The 20,642-nt window shown below is 42.0% G+C and overlaps 1 protein-coding gene across 9 annotated transcripts in view; it reads right to left on the bottom strand.

Annotated features, from left to right (window-relative positions):
* Positions 1-17,305, bottom strand: part of PDE1C (phosphodiesterase 1C) — a 358,417-nt gene extending 341,112 nt beyond the window's left edge. For 3 of the 9 annotated variants that reach the window (XM_064667361.1, XM_064667423.1, XM_064667431.1), the window contains exon 1: positions 16,912-17,304. In XM_064667361.1, the coding sequence (XP_064523431.1) occupies positions 16,912-17,089 (178 nt within the window). In that variant the 5' untranslated portion in view covers positions 17,090-17,304. Of the gene's footprint in view, positions 1-16,911 lie in introns of all 9 variants that reach the window. The other 6 variants (XM_064667344.1, XM_064667439.1, XM_064667334.1 and 3 more) reach the window with 4 other exon arrangements.
* Between the last annotated feature and the right edge of the window lie 3,337 nt (positions 17,306-20,642).

The following is a 20,642-nucleotide window of genomic DNA, read 5'->3' as shown; positions in this document are numbered from 1 at the left end:
TTCTGTATTTCATTTAAGTTGTGGGTATTTCAGTTAAGTTGTGAGTTAGTGTTTGCCTAGTAACTTGCTATTAAGTGCAATGCTTCTGTAAAATATTTTCCTTAGTTGTATGTTGCTCCTCTAAACCCTTTTTGCCGAAATGCCTGTTTTCTCACCAAATTAAAAAAACAACTCTTCGAGAAAAGTGTGTAGCTTTTTCTCCAAACGTGAACTCAAGATATCAAAGAATCAAAAGCTTTGCAAGAATTTATATGGGCGAAATCTCTTAAAGTCTGAAATAAAGTGTACACTCGGTAAAACTTAGAGCTTCCGGACCACGGTGTAACATAGTATAAAAATAACCTTTAAAACAACACACAGGCCAGTGAATATGCTTCATGAAATGTAGCAATTGTATCTACTTACCTGTATATACAAAGCTATGTGGCTAATGGAAAAGTCACTTTCTTTATAGTTTAAGCAGTAGGAACTAACTCTCAGGGCCTGTGTTCTGGATTTACTGCATTTTTTCCCTGTGTCTTTGAACCAGGTCTGTGCAGCTGAAAAGTCACAGTTCCCTGTCTTGCCACCCAGCAGCTTCTCAGAGCAAAGGAGTACATGGTAAAGTAAGATGACCAAGTTATTTAGCTGACAAGTGTCACCATATATGTGCCTTAGTTTCACCCAACTTGCAGAACCAGGAGAACAGTTGTAGACTTTGAATTTCAGGGGTGTTATTCATTATGCAACATGGAGCAGGCAGCCATTTTTTGCCACAGATTGGTTGCAGTATGAGCATTTCTCATCACTAAGGCCCTGTCAACCAGTACCTTCCACTCCTGTCTCCTGATTGCCCATCAATTTGTCAATGGTCCCTGATTGCCAAGGCAACTTATTAGGCTCGGATGTCTCCAAAAGAGAATGTTGAATGATTGCTGCTTCAACGAGGAGCCAAAGGTCTCCCCTGAGCCTCCTCCTCTCCAGGCTAAACAACTCCAGCTCCCTCATAGGACCTGTGTTTCAGACCCTTCACCAGCCTCATTGCCCTTCTCTGGACATGCTCCAGCACCTCAATATCCTTCCTAAATTGTGGGGCCCAGAACTGGATACAGTACTCAAGTGCAGCTAACCAGTGCTGAGTACAGGGAGAAGAATCATTTCCCTAGTCCTGATACAGGCCAGGATGCCACTGGCCTTTTTGACCACCTGGGCACACTATTGTTCAGCCTGCTGTCAGTCAGTACCCCTGGGTCCCTTTCTGCCTGGCCCCTTTCCAGCCACTCTGCCTCCAGCCTGTTGCGCTGCATGGGGTTGTTGTGGCCAAAATTGGTCTTGTTGAACCTGCAGGTGCAGATACACAGGTGGGCCACCCATATGAAATTATCACAGCAACAGCAAAAGGTCATCACCTCCAGTACAAGGCAAGAGCCAGAGGTAATGTACACTACCTTTGAAAGGGTAATGTAGTGGACAGGCTACATGAGCTGCTCTGAGACGTGAACTTCACTAGCAGTTGAACATATGGGCAAAATGTGGTTTGAAATATGTTGATGATCAAAAGATCATCAACTGCTTGGGGTGCCTCCTCACGCAACAGCTGGCTGAATTGACTAGACAGCAGGAGCTGGCAGATGAACATGAGGCAATGCTGATCCAGGCCAGTCAGGACCACTCACTGCAATGATATGGTAGAGCTACTCAGCTCCCCAAGCCTGCAGAGTATCACTTTGAGGCAGATGACAGTGTTCAGGAAGAAAACACACAGCCTTCAAATGTCTTGCAAGAGCTCTGGATTTGAAGTTTGAAGTTAAATCACCTTGTCTCAAGTCAGTTCACTGTCACAAATCAGCCCATCTCATCTCTTCAGAGACCAGCCGAGAAGTTCCTGACCTGCCCAATTACACTTAGGAAACACACAGACACAGCCCTGATAGAATTATAATTTTAAGAGAGACTTGAATTTCATCCTGATACCACAATTATAATGTAAAGGGCATAGATCTTGCCACATTAGGAATGTCAGACTTCTGGCAAAATGGTGACTAGTAATAGAAGACGACACTCACCCAAGCATTGGTAAAGTTAGCTACATGCACTAATCATTGCACATACTCAAATTAAAACCAGAATTATAAATTCTATGCTTTATTCATTTCTTTAAGTATTATGTATTATTTCCCATAAATGTAAACCCTGCTTTCTTGTTGGTTATTATTTGGTGCATTGCACCAGATATCCATATACAGTTATGTTTCTCCTTTTATGGTTGTAATTTGCATGCTCTGCCTTAACTCCACCTTTTGTTCTGGCACCTTCCTACCCCACATTATATAAGGCAGAAGCCATTTTGTGTTGGGTTTTTTTTCTTGCCTACCCTTGATCTGTTCAGCTGTACCCTTTTTACTGCTCACACTATAATAAAGCTGTCTTACTAATTCCACCCAAGAAGTTGTGGATGTGCTTATTTAAGCAGTATTCCCATGAAAGAAATAATTTTAGGAATTAAACAATGGTTGTACACAGCTAGACACTCCAAAAACTCACAGCAAATACAGAGGGTTAATCAGATATAAAAGAGCTAACAAACACAAGAAGGGTGGGATGAAAAATTGTCCATCATTGTAATGACTCGGTGCTTTTTTACTGCTACACCTGGATATTTTTTTTAATGTAGCAATGACTACTTAAACTCAAAAGTGGTGGTTTGACACCAGATGAATGGCAGCTAGTTGGAATATAAACTAGGCTGGTATTTGCATACATGATAGTACTGGGTTTTGATTTGAGCACTGCCATTAAGACTCCAAACCCTGCTGCAGCCCATTAGGCAGAGATAACCCTTATAGGGTCAATGGCATTAGTGATCAAAACAGGTCAAACCACTAAAGAGGAGACTTGTAGCTCATAGTCCAGTCTTTTAACATTCATCTGAACATGGCCTGAAGCTTGGCTTGGCCTTGCCAAGTCCTTGTGAAGGATCTTGGCAAGTCCAAGTGACCTTGACTTGACTTTAGTCAAAAGAAAATTCTGAAGGAAAAACTAAAGTCAGCAAAATAAGTAAGTGGGGAAAAAAATCAAAGCAAGAAATTGTGGAATCAAACACAGTCACTAAAGGACTCAAAAATAATAAGAGAAAGTATGAAACCCTCAGAGAAAAGCAGAGGGTCAGGAGATAGACACCTAGCAAGATCAAGAATTGGCCCACTCCAAGAGACGGTGATGGGCTACATTCCCTGCCTTACTAACACCTGCCTGGCCAGCAAAGACTCACCTCATATCTGCAATGAACTGGTGAGCACACTAATGGTTAGCTGAGCATCATGTTACTACCAGTAATACACTCTGCAGCTTATCCAGTACAGAAGATAATTTTCACATGGTCATAAACTGTGTACACTCCTGCTGTAGGGTGTCTACACTTGGTTAAAGATGTCCATTAGAAATTACCTGAGGAGCTGAAGTTTCTGACCACAAAGTATTCTGAGTCTCACGGGTTTTTACCATCTCTGTCATGTCTCACATCTATTTTATCAGTAGGACCAGCATATAAAATAGGCAAACCAACAGCAGGAACCACTGGTTGGACTTTAGAAGGATGGTCACTTCTTCCATCAGTCTATGAGATGTGACCACAGGAGTCTATCTCAAGAAGTTATAAACATCTGTCCTGGATTCCTGCTCCTACAGGCACCACTGGAAGTAGCAGTGTGCTACATTGAAATCACAGTTTGCGAGCAGATATTTATAGCCTTTCCTTAATTTCTTCTTCAGTCCCAAAGCTACCTTCTGCAGAAGGCATTCTAAAGTCAGCCAACCAAATTCTGTTCTAGACAACATGATCATTAAATACTCAATTATACAGTTTCAAAACTTCAAATTCACTTGTTGTCTGCTTTGCTGTTTCTTCCACCAGAAGTGCACAGTATTTTAAAGCTGGCAAAGAAGCTGTATTCATACTTCAGCTGTAGGCTGTAATGATATACAGCACTGCAAAAAAAGGGGGGGGGGGACTGTGTGTGGCACGGAAGGGAAGAAATATGACTTCCAGAACTTCTCCACAGACTTTTGTGACCTACTCATCCAGATGCAACTCATTTTGATGGACAATAGGTTTGCAAGAAGTAATTATAGAGGTAAAATGAGTTCCCATTAACTTTTCCAGGACTTGAACATGCACCTATTCTGCCTATCATTGAACACCTACCTCAAATATCTAGCAGTTGGAGGAGGATTTGTTTGTTTGGTGATGGGTTTTGGGTTTGATTTTTTTTTTGTTATTTAGAGGTTTTTGGTTTTTTAATCAGTGCCTCAGCTTCTCTACTCCCTGGAAAACTTAAACTAATTTTCCAAAGTCTCCAGACAATGAATATGCATTTGAATGTGTTCATACGAGTAGTTCTAAGCTTTAAGTTTAGACACTAAAGTTTGTAAGCCAAGGTGTCCATAGCAGCATTTCTTTCATTCTCCGTGAGCTGCTCTAAGATAATGAATACTGAGCTTGACAAAACCTGTTATATAAGTTGTCTTATGTATAATAAATACGCAATATTACTTTAATAATAATTTAAGTAAATACACAATTTAATTTAAGTAAATACTCAATATTACTTTAACTCATGCAACCCTAAAGGGCTTCCTGTTTTCTAAACATTCACTGTTCGCTGTCACTATTAATTTGCATCCTCACATTCAAACAATTCACAGCTCCACTTCCCTACCATTCTTCAAGCCCTATCTCTAGAATCACCTGAACACATGGAGAACACATCTCACTGCAACATGAGCTGGCCTTCTAGTCTCACAAGTGTGTGGTATAATGACAGGATTCACAAGCACTTGCACAACGCACTTATTGTTAAGGCATCAGAGCCTTGAGAAACAACAAGCAAATAAAAGAATGTTGAATAAAATATTAAAAATTATTTTTTAAACACAGAAGAGTAAGAGTCACTGGCATTTTATTTTACCTTCACACACAAAGAAAGTATTATCTGAAATCATCAAAAATTAAGTTACTCTATTTTTTTGTTCAGCATGTGTTTTTCACCCTGCTGGGGAATTGGTAATATGAAAAAAGGAAAAGAAATAATATATAACTCACCTCTCCTTGCAACCTCAATTTTCTTATTTTTTTCAGTTCCACTTAAAAGCCTGAACAGTAAATTGACCCACACTACCTCCCTCCAGTCTTCCAAGTATGGATCTATGTTAAAGTAGTTTCTAAAGGAGAACAAAAAAAGGAGTGATTTAAAAAAAAAAAAAAAAAAAAAAAAAAGACAAAACTTGAATGATTTCCCTCTTCTTAAAATCTGGCTCTTGAAAAAAGTACTACGGGCAAATAAAACTGCTTCAACTAGTCTTTTTCCCATCCTAAATTCTGCTTTTATTTTAAGACTGTGCAGAAGCTGCCTACATCTACTGAACGTTTGTGCTGGATTTTGCTGTGGAATAAAAAAGATCTGTAGCTACTTACAACAGGGAAGGTGGCTGGACTGTTTTGGCAGCCTGTGAAGTCCAGAGCTTGTCTGGCATACAGGGTGTGCAGGGCTGTAGGGAATGACCCTGAAGTCATAGTAGTCAATAAGTAAATAAGTAAGTAGTAGCTACTATTTTTTTACAAATGTCAAATTAAAACCTACTACTCATCTCTTTTTTTCTCCCAAAAAGGAAAATAGCTATGCAAATTTCAGAAGTTGCTAATTTCTGAAAATAACGTAACGATTTCTGTTGGAAGGGACCTTCAGAGATGATCTAGTTCCAATACCCCTCTGATGGGCATCTCTCGCTATGATCAAGTTGTTCAAAGTTTTATCCAACCTGGCCTTGAACACTTCTAAGAGCGGGACATGCACAACTTCTCTGGGAAAACCTGTTTCAGTGTCTCACCATCATCTAAAAATTTCTTCTTTTTGCAAGGGGTTGGTCTTTCAGAGCAACCACTATGCATAATTGAGGTCCTACTTCCCACAATGTGTCTTGACATCACCTGCTGGTGGGAAGTAGAGAATAGAATCATAATATTTTTTTTTGCACTTTACATCTGCACAGAGCATTTGTTTATTTTCCATTAGATTGTCTTTATCACAAGTTATTACATTTTTAAATATTATTTCCTCCCCCTGTCCTGCTAAAAAGGGGATGCACAAATCAAGGTTTCATTCAAGTTTTACTTGCTTGATTTTCACAGAATCACAGTATGGGTAAGAATCACAGTATGAATCACAGAGGAGACCACAGTGAGTCATCTGGTCCAAACTCCCTGCTCAAGCAGGGACATCCTAGAGCACATTCCACAGAATTTCTTCCAGACAGTTCTTGAATATCTCCGGTGAAGGACACTCCACAACCTTTCTGGTCCATCTGTTTCAGTGCTTGGGTCATGTCTCAGTTTAAGGAGACTGAAGTGTTTTGCTAGGGAGTACGAGTTATGTGGTAGACCAAACTCCTCTCTCTCAGCAATTGTAAATCCAAAATTAAGAGGCTCCAATCGAGGAAGTACGGAAAAAGGAAGAAATAACAACCCTTTATTAAAGGATATATGTATATTGGCAAAAACAGAAAAAGAACACAAAAACAACTAAACAATGATCCTGTACCCGAAAGTCCCCTTCAAAAAGGAAACAGTGTGATACTTCTCTGTCCTCTAGTGCGATTCTAATCATGGTTGGCAGGGGGCGCTGTTGGATCACTAGAGGTGCAGAGCCTGCAGTGCTCTATGGCGAGGTGCAGGGTGCTGTTGGATCATTGGAGGAGCCTGCAGTGCTCTGTGGTGGCCAGCAGGGGGTGCTGTTGGGCTCTGGCAGTTGCTGTGTGAGGCCCCGGTGTGCAGGAAAAGCTGGCGGTGGAGATTTCCCCCCTCACTGAGGAGGGGAAGGGGAAAAAAAAAAGGGAAAGGAGGCCTGGTTTTTTCCCACGAAACATACGATGTCTGTGGCTGGCTGTGGTCAGGACTCCCCCTTTCCTCGCAAAGCACAAACTGCTGCCAAAACACGGGATCAGGAGAGGGGAAAAAGAGAAACGACTCCCTTCTCAAAAGGTTCCTCTGCAGGATGGGCCAAACCTCTCTGATGAAGTCTGAGCAGGTCCGGCTGGCAACAGAGCAGATCGTAGGCAAGCCGAGGCCAGAGAACAGCCAGATGACCAGGCTGAGAGCAAAACGGCCTCAGAGCTTTTCCAGCACACACCTCGCCCCCATTAAGGCAAGAAGTGAAGTGTCCTCCATTTGCAAGGAGAGGAGGAGAAAAATTCCTCCCCCATCCCTGCAGTTTTCCCTTCTTGGTGCTGAACAGGCCCAACTCCCTCAGACTATCCTAATTAGAGAAATGCTCCAGTCCCTTAATAATCTTTTTAGCCCTCTGCTGGACCCACTCCAGGAGCTCCATGTCGCTTTTGTATGGAGGAGTCCAGAAGTAGACACGACATTCCACATGCAGCCTCACCAGGGCTGAGTAGAGGGGCAGGATTATCTCCCTTGACCTGCTGGCAATGCTCTTCCTAATGCACCCTAGGATACCTTGCTTATTGTCCACCAGGACCCCCAGGTCCTTCTCTGCAGAGCTGCTTCCAGAAGGTCAGTCCCTAGCCTATACAGGTGCAGGACCAGGAGCCTGCATTTTGCCTTTTGTTGAACTTCAGATAGTTCTTCTCTGCCCATCTCTCCAACCCATCAAGGTCCTTCTGAAGGAAAAACATTCTGTCGGCTCTAGTTTTGTGTCATCAATGAACTTGCTGAGCAGGCAGTCTTCATCCAAGTCAATACTGGGCCCAGTAGTGAACCTTGGGAGACACCACTAGTGACAGGCCTCCAACCAGACCCTCTGGGATGTGCTGTTCAGAGAGTTCTCAATGCACCTCACTGTCCACTCATCCAGTCCACACTTCCTGAGTCTCCCTGTGAGGATGTTGGGAGGGATAGTGTTGAAAGACTTGCTAAAATCAAGGTAGACAATATCTACTGCTCTCCACTGCTAAAGCTTTACAACTGGCCTGCATAGACCTGCATGGCCACCATTTAAGCACAGACCAATGCATAAACTTCCTCACTGCTTATTTTGCTGATGGGGAAACTGTTGATCTTTTGCTGGTGTATAGAGTTCCTAAAGATGAGCTTGTTGAAACTATTCATGAGACAACTTTATCAAGAAATAAGGACATAAACCTAGGAGGAATTCACTGTCCTGCCGAATACATGTGTTGGTAAAGCCTGCCCTTTTCAGCCAATGTATGTTTGAAAAAGGCAGTTATCCCATATGTAGCATAGCAGCAACATTATGAGGAAGTAGCTTTCAAGAGAGCCATCTGTCAAGATCTCAACTCCCACCAAAGATGTTTGATTTGGTGAACCAGTAAGCAGGTATAATAACCACTGATGTGCAGTAGCAAAGCATAAGCAGGGGTCAATGATTTGGTATATTTTATATAATTTACAGTCATCTAGCAGAGTTTTCCAGTGTCCTTCCTTCTGTCCTCTGCAGTCATCTTAATCCCACAACACAGTTACTATTATAGAAATATTATTTAGTCCTCAGTGCACAAAAGAGCAAGCACATATGTGTATATTATGGACAACAAAATGCATATCTGTGATAATTACCTGGAATGAAGCAGCTGGGGGTTACTTCTGAATCTGTCACTGGTTTTAGTGCCTGCAGACCTGTACCCACTAATGCTTTTCCATCCCACTATTTTTCTGGGAAGACTTGGTTGCAGTTTTAGTTAGATATCAAATAATTAATTCAGGAAGCCCAGCTTGCACGATTTTCCAGCAGTTCCAGTTTGGAGGAAAAAATCTTCAGTGCAAAAGAATTTAATGACAAAATTCATTGAGACTTTTTCAATTCATCAGAATGGGCATCTCTTTGCATGACTATTATGCAATCTCACCAATCTGTTTCCATGGATTTTTTTTTATTATTTCCTGTGTCATTGCTGGCTAATATTTAATTTGCAAGTCAGGGATATCATATCATGAGAAAAGCAGCAGGTTACAATTTGTAGCAAGTGGGAACATGGATGATTTAGTTCTGAAATGCTCTTGACAGATATTTAAGTTACCTTAAGACACTTTCTATGCGTAGAACAGATGTAGCAAGTTTTGATGTAGCAAGTTAGTTGTTTTGGTTTTTAACATATTTCTAGCTGACATCAAACTAACAAAAAATTTTAAGCACAGATCAAATCAAGACTTTACCTAAAGAACAACATGCCAGCTTCACTGGATCTGTATTATCCACCAAGGACAACTACTTTATCTGAATCCGCTCCTTAAATTTGCTAATGGTCTCTTCTCACTAGTGAAATCTGTGTGCGATCAGCTTTGCAGCAGTTCAAAGTCAGAGGCAATTCTTGCAAAAGTTTGCAATAAACAGGCAGAAGCAATGTAGAAAGTAAGACACAGGAAACTAGCCTGCTGGTTGTCAGTTCATTACACTGAATGACGTCTGTGGCAAAGCTGATACCAGTGTAAAATGCCTTTTCTCTGTAGTGATAGAAATCATTGCCCTATATGCAAGGTAGTGGAGAATAAGGACTCCAGGGTTTGCTAACAAAATAAATGCTATAAAAGTGAAGCCAGTTTGTAGAAATTCTGCAGAAATATGTACTATAAAACAAAAAATGAATTTTAAATTATGGTGATATAGGACAACAAACATTGAAAAAAAGTATCCTTGTGCTTTTCTTAGTGTGATGAATAATTCATTCTGGTGTTTTCCAGAAGCCTACATTCTGATATTCTCTGCACTAATTTAATTTATGCCCAGGTTTTTCAAACTGTGAACTCACCTATGACATTACAAATTGGGTACTCTGATGTGTTTCCTGAAAGCCCTGAATGACACAAAAAAGACAGTCTTACTGAAGAGAGATTGCTCTCTTCACTACTAATTAAAAAAAAAAAAAGTCTGTTATTTCTGCAGCATATATAGTAAAACAAGGTACAAAAAGATATCAGGGTAGACTGGAAATAAACATAGGATATGATTACGAATGATTCATCACTAACATAAATCAACAACTAATTGACATTACAAAAACCCCAGAAAATACAGAATATTCTTGCAATGTGTTCACTCTAAACAAGTTTATACAGTGTTCACACTCCCCCTTTCCTTGAGCCCAGGGCTGATGTTCCCTTCCCAGCAAGACATACATCATTCTGTGCGTTCCCTTCCCACCAGACATGCCCCACTCTGCACAGGGGCCTTCACTGTTAGGAAAGGTAGTGAGTTAGGAAAGGTAGCTGGACAAGATTGGGGCAGTACTGGGAGTGAATGTTAGGTGTGCCAACTGCTGAGTTTTCCATGATGAACACAGTCTATCTACCCTTCACAGGCCTTACAGGCCTGCTTCCCATCCAGGGTGGAGCATTAGGATATAAAGACAGGGTGTTCAGGGCCCTGGGTTTTCTTCCCAGTTCAGCTGAACACACAGTCTAGAAGCAGTGCCAGTGGAAGAAGGAATTATGATTTCATCGCATTTATCACACCAGCATAGCAAGTCTCCATACCACACTGCATGCTTATTGCCAAAATAAGAATATTCACTGCCCAGCCTCTTCTCTTCCTCACTCCTTTAAATTACCATCAAATTGGTCAGACAGGCTTTCTGGGTCCAATTATACTCTGCCTTGAACCACATAATTGACCTTCTGAAAGTGTTACTGTTCTTTCTGAGAGCATTTCCAATGAAGTGACACAAGTGAAAGGGCTTTGTAGTTCTCAGCAGAGCAAAAATTCAAGCCTGGGTAGCACGGACTGGAGAGTCTACTCTGACATATAGTCATTACCTATGCAAAAGGGATAACAATGCTTTCCTGATGAGGAGGGATGCTGTGGATATTTGGGATTCAAGAGCCCAGCAGGTAAAAGAAGTTTAAAAAAAAGTTAAATTTAGAAAGAAAGTGAGAGCCATTTTCCCTTTTGCTCTTACTCTTTGACAAATCAAATTTTAGAGTTCCCTTACTCTGTCCTTGTGTTTCTTTGACTCCAATGTTCTCTGCAGAGCATAGAAAAAACCCTGGCATATAGGAAAAACCAAGAAAACGCAAAGATAAGAAGTATCCCATTTAGCATCTGCCCCCATCAAAATCTTCCTTCCAAACTAGAGATATAAGAATAACATCTACAGATCAAATAAACTCAATAGGCTGAAGCTGTTCACAAGAGAGCAGTCACAGTCTAATCAAACAAATCCTTTTAACACTCTGGGAGATCATTAGCAAAATGCTACTTTCAAGTTTTACTGTTCTCTCTTCAGTTGTTTAATTGCCACACACCAAAACACCACTGCCTGCTCTAAGAAAGAAATTTAGACAGATCAAAGTGGAGTTACTAATTAATTTACAGATGGGGTGATGGGGATGTTCAAAATTGTCTGAAGACAGATGAGGAATCACTCGACCTTGCTCAGTCCTTACAAAGAATATGGCTTAAACACTGATCTCTGCTAAGCCCTCAACCCCTCCTCAAGAACACTTCAGGGAGCCCGAATAATTTCTGTGATATGTCCAAACACCCTTTAAATGCTCAACCGCCCTCACACCCACAGCACAACTTCAGCTATTCTCTCTGCTCACACTGGCCCTGTGTCTTCTCCTTGGACAATCCCTGTGCTCGCACCCCTTGACGATAGGTATACCAGACAGCAGCGCTCACACAGAATCCCAGCTAGCACTGGGACACAGCCTCATCTAGCGGCCATTTACCCCCCTGCACTGGCTTCACCCCCAAGAACTGGCCAAACCATAAACTGCCCTGTGTCTGATAAGTGGGTGCAAATCTCTCGAGAGCACCAGGAGTCTCCCAACCTTCTTCGCATTCATAGATATGTCAAAAATGTACATAACGAGGGAAGGGGGTGGAGGAGGAGATTATACATAGACAAAGCAGCATGGAGAAACTTTATAGTTTCTATCCTGTTCTGTTTCCTGCCAAGTTTATTGCTTCACAGTGCTGAGAAATATTTTAATTACTTTGTTACTTTGCACAGTAGCAAGAGAGAGAAAAGCTGCTAGCAAGTAGTACTATTCAGAGTACCAGATGTTCCGCAAGCACTGACTTCTTCATTAATGACTAGTATGTTGAGGTAGTAGCAAACTACAACATTATTACTCTCTGCCAACAATAAGGATATTTATTACAGCAGGAAGTCCTGCCTGCTTATGTGTATCAATAGGAAAAAAAACAGTAGAACACCTGGTATTGGGGGAAGAATTCACAATTTAATTTTCTTGGTTTATGAATTCAATTATCAGTATTTTCAAAAAGAGGGGCTAACTACAGTGAAGGACTGGAGGTGGGAAAAAATTTAAGCAAAACAGTAGTTTAAATCTTTCCTATGACATCTTCTCTTGAAGTCACCTGCATCTGAGTGACAAGCTGATCAGAGATCTTTACCAGTTTCTACTTGGCCTGTGAGCTGCTTCAAAACAAAAACCATGCAGTGAAGATTCATGCACTGGGGAAAGGAAAGAATTGTAACCTACTTGGCTTTTACTTAAAAGACCAAAGACTAGTGCATCACAAGATTTGATGAAGATGTTGCAATTGTTGAAATTCGATGAAGGAGAGCCTCAAGAAAAAGTAGTGTCAGTAGAATAAAAAATGGAAACCTTGTGTGGGGCTATATTTTTCCCAACCAAACTTTTCGTAAACCAAAAAAGAGCTAAAGTAGGCACAGCCTCTGCTCATACAAGTTAACATGCAGAAAAAACAGGAAGATTTGGACCTTTTTTATCTGCCACAGCCTCCCTTGGTAACTAAGCACCACTAACTACAACTAAATAAAACCAAAGCAAACAAGGGCTGCAAAGCTTAAGCTTCATCACAGTATGCCCTGACACAACTAATAATCTCCCTGTGTAACTACTGGGAGACTAGTACTGATTCCCTTCTTTGTAGTATAGCATCCAAAGGAACTGCATGAAAATCAAAATTAATTTTCCCACTGTTTAAATGGGAATTTAGGACTTGAGTTTCATCTGCTTAGAAAGGGAAACAGTGTTTTAAGACAGCATATCATAACTGCAAATAGGCATTATTAAAAATTATTAAGAAAAATCCTCTTTCAGCAGAAATGTACAGTAGTGTAAACTGCATTGATATGAGATGATGATCAATTGCCTCAGATGTTGTAAGAATCAGTAAGATTATATTTATTATTTATCTTAAGAAAATGAGATGCTCAGGACAAGTAACAGCAATCTCCTGAACGTGGCTGAATGCTGTGATTACAAAAAATGAAGTATTCACAACTCTACACTGACCTTCTCTATTTGTGAATCACATCCCATTGCACAACTCGGATTAATCACCATATTGCCAAGGAAACCTCTTAGTTCTTTCCATCACTAGTCACATTTGTAATTACAAACATGGCCAAGGGATTTGCTGAGGAGGGAGGAGTAATGACCAGAAATGTGTCACACATGCTTCTATTACAAAGACACACGAATATCCCATTATTACTGCACAAAAGAGCATGATGCTGTCCATGATGAATCATAAAGAGTAGCAGATGGTTCATTCATGCAAATGGTACCCAGGGAGACTGATCTATTTTGTTATTACATAGCGGATCTTTCCTTGTAATCCCCAAACCAAAGTTTTAAGAACAGTTTTATAGTCTTTATTTATATATGTCGTGATATATACATTCAGTGAGCAAAACAAAAGTATTCTACACATCGGTAAATGATATCACATTGATACTCTACAGTAGTGTTTGCCAAGGGGAATACTGTAGCTTGAAATCACTGATGCATCTGATCCCTTCTACTGCAAGTAATTGCTGAGTGCTTTTTTAATTCCTATTCAGAACCTTTTCCTTTCTTCTCCACTAAATCTCTTTTAGCAAGCAAGTACTCATATTTCATTTCAACCCTGGAATTAAGAACTTCAGAAATGTGAAAAAACCTCACCAGAGATGACCAGAATTCAACCAGTTGATGTGGAAAATGAAGAGAAACTTGGAGCTTCCTCATGGTGGCTTTTACACAGAAAAAAACCAATGTGAATATCAATGTAGTTTCACTTGTTCCAGAATACTATGATGTCACAGCATTAAGACTTGCAAAGGGCAGCATATATGAGACTGAAGCAACAAAGGTGCAATTGTCACTGCTTTCAGAAAAAGTGATGCTACAACAGCCCTATTAGAATCACAGTTATTTAAGACACAACTGGATTTGACACATAATTGCCTGCAACCACCAGCAGAAATGTCACAGCTAGGCTTGTTCTCCTAGATTCTGAAGAGAGTCAAAGTGGAAGACTGGTGGCTTGCTAGTTACCAATAATAACAGCAAGCCTGTGGAAAAGAATAATGAATGTTGGAAGGGACTACCCGAGGTAATTTGGTTAAGAACTTTCAATATCTTCTTTCATCTTGCTCAAAGTTGGACCAATTTTGATGTTAGATCCCACTCCGTATTTAGATAAAGTTGGACATGAACTAGTACAGATGAGTTTTTAATAATGGCAGGGATGGAGGTAGCCCTTGCTCCAGTGTTTGATGTTCCTTACAGCAAAATCTAGTTGGGATTTCCCATATTGCAGCTCCTATCCATTGCCTCTCGCCTGTAAGACCTCAAGTTCAAGCTACAACCTCATCAAAAGGATTTTACTTTGAAAATATACGAGGTCTACTCTGGCCTCCAATCGGGGGGGTCTGGAGACACACTATCTATAATGCTGCTGCTTCCTTTGAGAATACACGCAGGATCACTCTTGAGGACAAAAGACAACACAGAAAGAATCTTATCTAACCAATATCACCTAAGGAGTCTTTCTGCTGTGCCTTTTGCAACCAGTCTTGTCTACCTCGTATTGACCTTTTTAGCCACTAGCATGCTTGTAGCAAATGTGGATAGAGCCCTTCCCAAATCTTTGTTCGCGAAACCTAGCCGTGATGAAGGCAACCCTACTTTGTATGACGGGCACTGGCTACTGTATGCTTGAACTAAAATCAAAAGTATAACATGAAATCTCACTCCCATGGCCTTCGCTTGCCCAGACAGCTAAAATCTTGCAGACAAGTCACAATCAAAATGCAATGTGGTCCTCCTAAAGAAAAATATGGGCAGGCCAGCACCCAAGAAAAGTTTAAGCACCAAGCTTTCAGGAGTAATTGAGGAAAATCTGCCTGTCACTTTTGAGTGCTCAGAAAACACAGGATACCTTTGAAGTACAGATAAAACATATTTTTCATTCATTATGAAATACGGTTCTGAATGTCTTGGAAAATTACCATGACTAGATAGACTAGAGAAATAGAAAAAAATAGAAAACAATAAATATCCACGGAAAGAACATAGCTTGTAAAGAATGACAAGTATTTTGCAAAAGGCTGTCTGTTAACAGAAGAAGGCCTTCAATGTTCTCAAATCAAAGAATGTTATTTATCTAAATGTCAAATTAAAACCTCTAAGTATTTTTGCTGCTATTAGGCAATTGGTTTTATGCTTATGCTTGCAACTCAAATCCCACAAAAGTCAAGATACCCTAAAAGCCCAAACTCATTTCTCCTTTCACCTCTGGTTTTCTCAATCTACTGGATGTAAATCACTCCTTGAGCTGGTAGAGATAGCAAATGTGGCTTACAAATTGTATCACAGAGTCCAATGGATGAAAACATGACATTAAAACACCCTCCAGCACCTCAATACTCTTCCTAAATTGTGGGGCCCAGAACTGGACACAGAACTCAGGGTGTACTCAACACTAACCAGTGTTGAGTACAGGGGAAGAGTCTCTTCCCTAGTCCTGCTGGCCATACTATTCTTGATACAGGCCAAGATACAACTGGCCTTTTTGGCCACCTGGGTACACTGCTGGCTCATGATCGGCCTGCTGTCAATCAGAACCCCCAGGGCCCTTTCTGCCTGGCCAGTCTCTAGCCTTTCTGTCTGCAGTGCTGCGTGGGGTTGTTGTGGCCAAAGTCCACAAGGACCAGCCACAAGTTGTGAATTGCTCCAACTCACAGAATATCATAAACAGGGGATATTACAATAGGATGAAAGGAGGGACTGTATGAATTAAATTCTTCTCTTGAGAAATCCTGAATTTAAAAATGAGGAACCAGACTTTGCATTTAATTTGATTAGTACCCTTAAGCTTTATTAGATCATTGATTTCAAATAGACATGTGTGGTCTAAAGAGCAGACAAAAGAAAAGAGAACAATGAAGCAGGAATCTTTAAACAATCACTGTTGCCTACCCCCTAAATTAAGAGAGAAAAAGAAAACTGATGTTATGTAGCATAAATAGCCTGTTATACCCTTCCTTGAGAATGTAACATTGTTTTTATATTATGTCAGTGCCTTCCTTTGCAGCTTATTACAGGTTGGTTTTTAACCAGTGCAGTATCCAGACCTATGCTTTTATTTTTCTTGACTGAATAAAAGACGCTGATCATTTTAAATCATCCAAAAGTATCATGTGGTATTTTGAAACTTAAGGGCAGCAATGGGAAATATTGCACTGGCAAGCACAGTTAAGATCAGAAATCTTAACTAAGTTTTGACAGAGAGGGAGAGCATCTTCAAATAGCCAACATCCCAGGAAAAAGCTCTTAATACTTGCCAATCTCATTCCTCATCCTAAAGTTCGATGAATGCATAAGAAAACTGGAAAACCTAATACGATTTCCAGTGATGTCATTCCCCGCAATTAACCCTGGCCCCTTCCCACATCTCACCTCTAGATTAAAAGGCACTCTGTTCTGAACCATCCCCCGGGGCCCCTCACTGTCGACGAGTGAGATGATCGGGTTGAGCTTTTCCCTCCACCCCTTCGAGAACACCCTTCCTTTTCCCTTGGGGCTCTGTCACCCGCGGCAGTGCCGTCACCTGGGCAAATCCCCTATCTACGAAGCTGCGTGTAGCCCTTGGAAGTGGCTCCATTTCCCCGCGCCCCCGACCCGCGGAAACTCACGGGCACCGGGGCTGCGGCGGGGAGCCGGGAGCCCCTCCAGCGGGACCGCCTCCTCCTCTCCGTGGAGCTTCAGCACGGCGGCCAGCGGGGACCGGCAGGGGCTTGAGGGGAAAGTCCCGGTGCCCACCCGCACCAGGGTGCGCCGCGGCCGGCTCAGGGCCGAGGTGACAGAGCCCATAGCTGCCTCTCGCCTCCGGGAAGACCTCTCTTCGGGAAGCAGCCCCTGGACGATCGGAGCACTGCTGCCCCGGCCCCACCTCCTCTCCCGGGAGAAAAGTCCCGCTGCGAGCCCCGCCTCGCCGGGACGTTACTTCTATCTTCCTCTCCCCATTCCCGCAAAAAGCGTGGAGAAGCAGGAGCATATGAACTAACCCCAAGAACCTCCCGCCCTACGCGCTGTCCTCTCGCCTCCCCGACGGAGGGAGCACCCTAGGGAGACGGCTCTGCTGCCGCCGGACAGCGCATGTCACCCCCACGGAGGTCGGCTGCGGCGTGCGGAGGCGAAGAGCATCAGAAAAGTCGCGGCGCTCAAGCAGCGGCTGTGCGCTCTTCTTCCTCTTTGTAAGGGACCACGAGTAAATTTAGGGCTTTTTTTCATCTCCATATCCAGTTTTGTGGACATAAAAATTATCTCAGGGGCACAATAGAAGGCTTACTTTGTCACAGGGAAAGGGAAAGACAAGTATGGTAGTATACAGTGGACAATCATGCTCTAGCAGATCCTGCGTTTACCACGGAGGGTTCAAGTATATGATGTCTAGAGGTAGCTGCCAATCACAATTATTCTGTAATATTAACTATTACAGCATCACTGACTGTTCTATATTTATAGTTTATAAGAGTTTAGTTTACCATAGATATTGTCACCAATTTTAACAATAATACATCTGTAAATACAACTGTAAATATAAACATCACTATCACAGGTCTGATGCAATATGGATGCAGTTCTCAGCTGTTGGAGATTTCCGAAGCTGACTTTGATTTTGTAGCTGTAAAATGGGTCTTACAAAGTTTCACCTTTGCACTGCAAGTTTTAGTTCAATTCAGTGCCTTCATGATATGGGAGAGGATGGATATTTCCTTATGTGTGTAAAATACTATTTCTTGATCATATTCTCTTGTTTCCTTCTGTAACTCTTCATCAGTACTAACTCACAAAAATAAGAACCACCTGCAGGTCTATCAAGAAGTCGACTAAGTCTGTTCTCTCTCTTCTCTTTTGTGCTTGAGTAGAATCCACCAGTTTCCTGAGAAATTCTGTTCCTCAGTGCTGACTGCCACCAGATGCGTAGCTCTAACAGTGAACTCCCAAAGCAGCTCAGTGTCAATTCACAGTTTATTATATCAATACTATGACAGTTTTTCTTTTCTGAATTGTTCTTTTTTGTCTCCATGTCTCTACCTATATTTTCTTCTTGATCCTCTGTTATAGGTTAGAAATTCAGGAGAATTTTTCTTTCCCCTGCCCCCCCCCCCCCCCCCCCCACTGCAGGAAAGACGGAGTTTGAGTGGAAAAGGAGGAAGGGAGCCAATTAGCTTTACAAAAGATCTGGCCGAATTCCTCACGAATGGCCCATCAGAGACTGGGGGAAGAGGGGGGGAGTTTTGAGGAGGGGGCAGCTGGCTCGGTTCAGAGGGGAGAGATTCAGACGGCTGGATTCTCTTTCGAGGATGGAGACAGGATCTGTGTTTTGGAGCATTTGGAGAGAAGGCCTGGAAACCTTTCTTGTTTGGGTTTCCCGTCCTGGTCAGCTCTGACTGCTGGCTTCAACTTGCCTGCGAGCTGTCTTATGTCTCCAACCCGGAGCTGCTGTGCGTTTCATCAGAGAGTCTCTGTGATCGCTGGGAGAAAAGGAGGAGCTTTTTGGGGTGCCATGAACTGAGAACCACAGTGAGTCTTGTTGGAGGGTGAACTGCTTTTCCTTACCCCTTCCTTCCATCTTATTTTCAGCTCCTCCTGCGACCGGAGACCAACCCCCCCAGACCCCTCTCCCCGCGTGGTGACAGCCCAACAGCGCCCCCTGCCAACCATGACAGAGAACTGCAGGCCCCACACCTTCAGCGATCCAACAGCGCCCCCTGCAGGCCAACACAGAGAACTGCAGGCCCTGCACCTTTAGCGATCCAGAAGCGCCCCCTGCAGGCCATGACAGGGTACTGCAGGTCCTACACCTGCAGCGATCCAACAGCGTCCCCTGCAGGCCATGATTAGGACTGCGCTAAAGGACAGAGAAGTATTCATTCAGACCTTTTTGTTGTTGTTGTTGCTGTTTTTTCCTAGGACTGCTATCTAGTTTTTTGGTGTTCTGTTACTGGTTTTGCCAACATACATATATCTTTTAATAAAGAGTCTTTATTTTTTCTGGTTTTTTTCCACACTTCCTCGATTAAAGCCCCTTAATTTTGAATTTACAATTGCTGAGAGAGAGAAGTTTGGTCTATCTCATAACTCATCCTCTTTAGCAAACATTCCAGTCCCATAAGACTGAGACATCCTGCTTGCAAGGAGACATTAGTGCTATTTTGGCATATTGAGAACACATCTTGGTCTCTGGGGATGTTGCTTGATCAGGAAGGACTTTTCAAAAGCATGAGAAGACAGGACCGAAAATAGGAAGTATTAGCTTCTTTTTATAAACAATGCCACCTTCCCTCCCACTTTCCTCAGTTTTGGTGAGGAAAAGTCTCTTTTATTGAAATATTAATTCTTAAAAGGATTACACTTTATCTGAAGAAGCAAAAGAATAAATGTAGCTGCATAGTAGAATTATCAAAGATGGCACAAAATATTAAGAAATGAGAGTAAACTTTTTTCTCATAGCATCGTCAGGAAATTCTAAGTAGAGAATGTACATATGGTTCCTTCAGACAGCTATAAACCTCTACTACACATGCCCTGCATACACAGGCAGAAGAATAACATTCTATTTGATCCTGAATTGGTCCATCTCTGATATTAAGGGGCACATTGTTATTCAAAAGTAGTGTTCTTTCACTTGATATGCACAAGGCCAAGAAACACATAAACACAGACACGAGCTGTTTGATTTATTTACCATTCTCCACAGAAAGGGGTTGTGGGTGGCAAATCCACAAAGCTAAAAAACAAATATCAAAACTTTTAGTGGATTCAGACAGAGGATGACGAGCAGATACATAACATCAACATCTGTCACTGATACAAAATTGGGAAGAGTAGCACTGCTCAGCAGAGTATGAGGGAGGAAAAACTAATGGGAAAGAAGAAAGTTGTCTTTGTTTAACAAGATTACAACTCAGAAATTAAGAAACTTCAGGTGGAAGTGTGGAAAAGGAAAAGAAACAGCTTTTTATTAACAAAAAACCAATAAACAACAAATGGTGCAACCAAAAAATTTCAGAAGAAACAAATCAAAGTCCCAATTCCCTACGTGGGGGAGAAGAAACCCACAGCAGCCCGGGGATGGGAGGGGGGAAGGCGGGACTGTCCCAGCAGTTCAACAGCTATGCACAGCCAGGTGTGCTTGCAGCCAGCACTGAAAAAAGAAGTCCTTTTCCCCACAGGCAGTGGGTCGGTTTCTCTCTCTCAGTCGTTCTCAGCAAGGTGTCCCATGGGGAAAAAAACCCACTTCCTCTGAGGAAAAGAAAAAGAGGTGGCCAAAACTGGGCTCCCTGCTCTGTCTGGTCTGTGGACCAAACCCTAAACAACACCAAAACAAAAGATTTCCAGATCTCCCTGCGGAAGGGAT

This window comes from Pseudopipra pipra, chromosome 1, assembly GCF_036250125.1.
Source record: "Pseudopipra pipra isolate bDixPip1 chromosome 1, bDixPip1.hap1, whole genome shotgun sequence".
NCBI classification, from domain to species: Eukaryota; Metazoa; Chordata; class Aves; order Passeriformes; family Pipridae; genus Pseudopipra; species Pseudopipra pipra.
The sequence above is the reverse complement of the archived record's forward strand: the minus strand, read 5'-3'. Positions and strand labels throughout refer to the sequence as shown.